Source organism: Colletes gigas, unplaced genomic scaffold (genome assembly GCF_013123115.1).
Source record: "Colletes gigas isolate AHSC1104 unplaced genomic scaffold, ASM1312311v1 Colletes_gigas_Sc00016, whole genome shotgun sequence".
Classification (NCBI taxonomy): Eukaryota; Metazoa; Arthropoda; class Insecta; order Hymenoptera; family Colletidae; genus Colletes; species Colletes gigas.
In genome coordinates, this window is record NW_025106645.1 from 2,151,054 (window position 1) to 2,155,700 (window position 4,647).

At 31.7% G+C, this 4,647-nt stretch overlaps 1 protein-coding gene across 4 annotated transcripts; it reads right to left on the reverse strand.

Annotated features, from left to right (window-relative positions):
- Positions 1–581: 581 nt before the first annotated feature.
- On the reverse strand, positions 582–4,091 carry LOC122400099 (autophagy-related protein 13). 4 transcript variants are annotated; one of them, XM_043401338.1, is made up of 7 exons: positions 3,865–4,091; positions 3,738–3,788; positions 3,071–3,349; positions 2,354–2,702; positions 1,869–2,052; positions 1,449–1,782; positions 582–1,377 (listed from the first exon to the last, which is right to left on the reverse strand). In XM_043401338.1, exons 3-7 carry the CDS (start codon positions 3,221–3,223, stop codon positions 1,165–1,167), a joined length of 1,233 nt encoding a protein of 410 aa, XP_043257273.1. In that variant the 5' UTR covers positions 3,224–3,349; positions 3,738–3,788; positions 3,865–4,091; the 3' UTR covers positions 582–1,164. The 4 variants fall into 4 exon arrangements, with proteins under 4 accessions (XP_043257273.1, XP_043257270.1, XP_043257271.1 ...); XM_043401335.1 differs by having other exon boundaries at positions 3,071–3,341; positions 3,738–4,091; XM_043401336.1 differs by having other exon boundaries at positions 3,738–4,091.
- Between the last annotated feature and the right edge of the window lie 556 nt (positions 4,092–4,647).

Here is a 4,647-nt window from a genome sequence, read left to right on the forward strand (position 1 = left end):
CTTTCATTTATAATTCACCACAACCCGAAAGATAACACCATCGGTTTTTCGTCCCATTACTTTAAATTATTCTTTTGCTTACAAAATACAATAAATAAAGTAAATGTATAGACTAATAAATTGTACATTTTTTCTTCTTTGACGTTCATAATCATACTTTATTATAATTAAGATAAAGGAATATATTAAAGAAAGGCTGAACGTTTAGAAAAGGTGATATAACGCAATACATTAAATAATTATAAAATATTTTAAATAGCTCCTTAATAATAACGTGCATTTCAACAATTAGAAAATTGATTTACTGGGATCATTATTATTAAATCCAATTTAAAATAAAAACAATGTCGTTCGAATTATTAAAATTATATTTCGTGACAATACTCACAAAAATTTATTAAAAATGTAGTGACAGAAAATTATTTGAATATTCTTATTTTATTTTGTGCTAGTTAACGTGGTTGATAAGAAAGACGGAATTAAAACCTGCACATAACATTTCACGCGAAAATTTTATTTAAATTGTCAGCATGGATTCATTTATTTCATGATTCGGTTAATAAAACTCAAGAAAGTTATATATTTCTTTTATACTCATCAATTAATGTTACAACGCTAAAGCACAATTTACACTATGTACAAGCAATAAATTAATTAAAGTTTTAACATATATTAACTAACCATCGTTGACGTTGCTCATTAACATTATATTAATAAATTATTTCAACAAACAGCATACTTTAGACTTACATCAGATTTTAGTATATAGCTTATACGAGTAGAAGTTACACGGTAATAGTAGACAAATAAATAATTTAAAGCAGTTTTAAACGAGAAATGATCGATTATCGATTATTGAATCGATAGTTCGTAACAAGTAAACACGATTACTAGTACATCGACATATAAAGCCAAATGCACGTACATATCATTGGAGATTGTTTATTTTTCTATTTTATAGATAAATCTTGATTTAATTGTATAAATTTAATTTGTCTATAAGCGGTTGCATGCGTTAGAAGCATTTGACGGAAAATTTCATTGAAATGCTCTTGTTGAAATGTTGTAATATTGTGTATTGAAAGTCGCATAAATCTATAACAGATACTATATGTAATTCGTGTATAATTACACTCTTTCTCGAAGTATCGCTGGATTTTAATATCAGTTATTATTTTCTGTATGACATAATGATGACAAAATATCTTCATACCAACGTCCCTTTGTTTCGAACGTTTCTAACTGTTTGGTTAGATCTTCTATTTGTTCTCCAAGTGTTTCTTCTTTTACGAAAGCTTGAAGTTGTGGAGCACTTTGACATTCACGATAAAATGCTCCCAGATCGCTATTAGTATTAGTCACGGCAAAAGGTGTTTTCTGAAATTATGATATTTTCAAGTTTAAACGCTATGACAGAAGCAAACGATAAACGTAGGAACGTTAATTACCAAATCTACCATAATAAAATCGTCGTTGGCACTGGTCATTGAGCAGCTGCTCCTTCTAGATCCGTTCTGAGAGTTGCACTTTGACGTTGTGTTATCGTTTGTAAGTCTTTCGTTATTTCCATTGCTGCTATCCATTGCAGTAGTTACTGTTGCAGTCTTTGTGTTTGTAGTCTCGGCTACCGAGACCGGAAGAGGTGAAGTTTGTCTGGGAGTTAATAAAGAACTGAAAGGTACATCTGGTATAACAAAGTCTTCTTCATTAACAGTAACTGGCTTATTAACTACAAACGCTCCAACTTTTATAGTATCACTGAGGGATTTTGATGTCTCTTCGCTAAAATGTAAATACAAAAAATCGTTTAATACATGTCCGCTTTAAAGTCGAAATGAAAAACTAAAATCGTATTAAGTATAACATACTTCTGTTGGTATCTTGCATTACGGGGACTTAAGTCAGAATGAAAATGATCGCTCTTTAACATAATTGAATCACGACCAGTATGAGTAGGAGATATAGTCATTTTTGTCCTATAGGATACAGATAAGTGGATTGTACCCACAGGTGTGTACAATTGACCCACTCTGACATGTTTATAATTGTCACCTGTAAAGAGCAATTCATTTTAAGTTGTGTTTAAAATTCTGAAACTGAAATGTTCCAAAAGAAACATACATTTACAGGTATCCCTCGAATTACGCGGTACTTGGGTTACGCGGTTTTGGAGCAATTTTATTTAAAAAGAAAATATATAGGTAATTATAGATGAATTTTTTTACATAAAACAGATAATAGGTATTTCACAATAGTTTGTATATATTTCAGAATATTTCAGAGACTAATTCTGAGTCTCGACTTGAGAGATACCTGTAATAAATATTCAATCCAAAATAAAATAATTGTATACCTAATGTATGTAGCTGTGGTTCTCCCATATAAATTCTATAACAAATAACATAGGAATCTGGACCTTGTCTTCTGCTCAATTTGTAAGCTGGAGTAATTCTTGATACAGACAGCAATGATTTTAATAAAATACTCATTCTGTTGTATACAGTATATGTTACTCTTATAGTAGGATCACTATGTTCTGGCAAAATACCAAGGCTCCAAGTTTCTAAAACCATTGTGTCACCTTCAACGGTTCTCAAAAAGATTTCGATGCAAAGAGGTATAGTTGAATTTATTATTTCCCCACATAATGCCCTCTTAGCTTCAGCTAAAACTTCTGGTACATCGTGAATAGCTAAGTTGAACTATACAACGAAAGGTTACATATGTAGAAAACTGTAAACATGTTGATTAAACCATCATACTTTGTATAAATATCAATTATGGATGTTAGAATAAATATTATAATAATTTATAAGAAGCTTTTTAAGAAACAGTTTCGTCTTATATGAACAAAAATCAAAACTTTACGTTTAAGTAACGCAAAAATTACTTTGCTGCTAATACTTTATTTTCCATTTTGAGACAGATCAAAGTCAACATGTGACATTTACAATTACAATTAATAAAGTGAAGAAGATACTGATCGACCAGATCTTTTGGAAAGTTTAGTAACAACTTCATCGGTTACCAATAACATATATGTTTAAAACATTGATAAACCAAAGCTTACCCAGTCTGTTCCAGATGAATTTGGTTTGCACTTTGTGCTGACCTTTTCACCTAACCTCGACTGCACTATAATTTGAGTTGCTTTCAATGCTAAGAATTTGGTGAACTTATCCAAATCCTTTTTATCTTGCATACTCAATTTTAACGTGGACATTTTAATACTGTTTCCTTCGTACAATTATTTTCAAAAGAACACTAATGTGTCATTGAGAGATTGAATTTCTCTAAACTGAATGGAATTTTGTATGCGCCAAAACATTTCCACGAGGAATCTGTAAAACTACATGATGAAATCGTTTCTGACACTTGTACTTGTGAACCATTGCACTCGAGACAATAAACGACTTTTTTTTTCTAGGACTTATTAATGCAGGAACTCCGGCCGAAAAACAATACTTTGACAACAGCATGGACATCATATCGCAGCATTGTGTTGCATGCAGTTGCGTGGCAGGTAAAGTAACGAATCGATTTTATTTTATTTTAAATAAACTTTGAACCACTATCGATGGAATGTTGAAACGAACTCGAAAATATTAATCGATACTACTGGTCAACGTGAATGTCGTTTTTCTCGAATAATATGTGCAAGTATCGAATGTATTTCTTATTTCACTATTCTAATGACACGCTGTGAATCGATCGTGTTTCGTATTGCAATTAAGTACCTTAGGGTAAGAAGCGTTCGCATGAAGAACATGTGATAGTCAATCCAGTGACTCAAAAGTAAGAAAACCTCTTTATGTGCGTGTACGTCTACGGTAAAATTAGGAAGGCGGAAAAGACGACAAATACTTCCTCATTAACAGTTCAAAGTTTAGAAATATTGAATCGTGGAATCAAGCCGCGTTCAAAAAACAACTGCCAGCAGTGACGGTATGACACGCCACAGTATATTTTAAGAACGATAATTAGATGCAATAACGTTATTGAGACATGCGTATGATTGTATAAAATCATAGTAACATGTCAGGTGCTCGTGGGATTGTTTATGCGATACTCTGATCGTAGATAACTTTTCTACAGCAACTCTTGATAAATTATCGGAAAATGTCAACGTCCTATCAGATAATTCGTCGTTACTTGATGCAAGCCGGTTACTCAAACTTAAATATTATATTTAATGTGTGGCACTACTTGTATTTCTTTCTTATACTGTATATCGGAGAGTATTAATTCTTGCCACTTAAGGGGAAAGTTACCAGTGCAGACTAACCCTTTTCTTCGCAGAACAAAAAAACAGTCATGTTGTTGGATGTAACAAATTTTCGCGGGTAAATTCTTTTCCAAAATGGCTTCGTAAGGTGCCTTAATGGAATAAAAATGGATATTGTATGGATTTAAGAGAAGGAAAAATGTTGAAATAATTGTGAAATAAAACGTCAGTTTTATGGAACTCAAAATGTAAGTTTTATTAATAGAAATTACACATAATATTTAACAAAACTTCGCAAGAGTAAGAAAAATTGTCAAGTTGCAAGCTATATTGAACTATACTGGCATTGGTTATGTTTAAAAGACCAAACTTTCACTCTTGCTACCAGATTTACCTTCAGCACATAAAGATGGCGGTAGTGT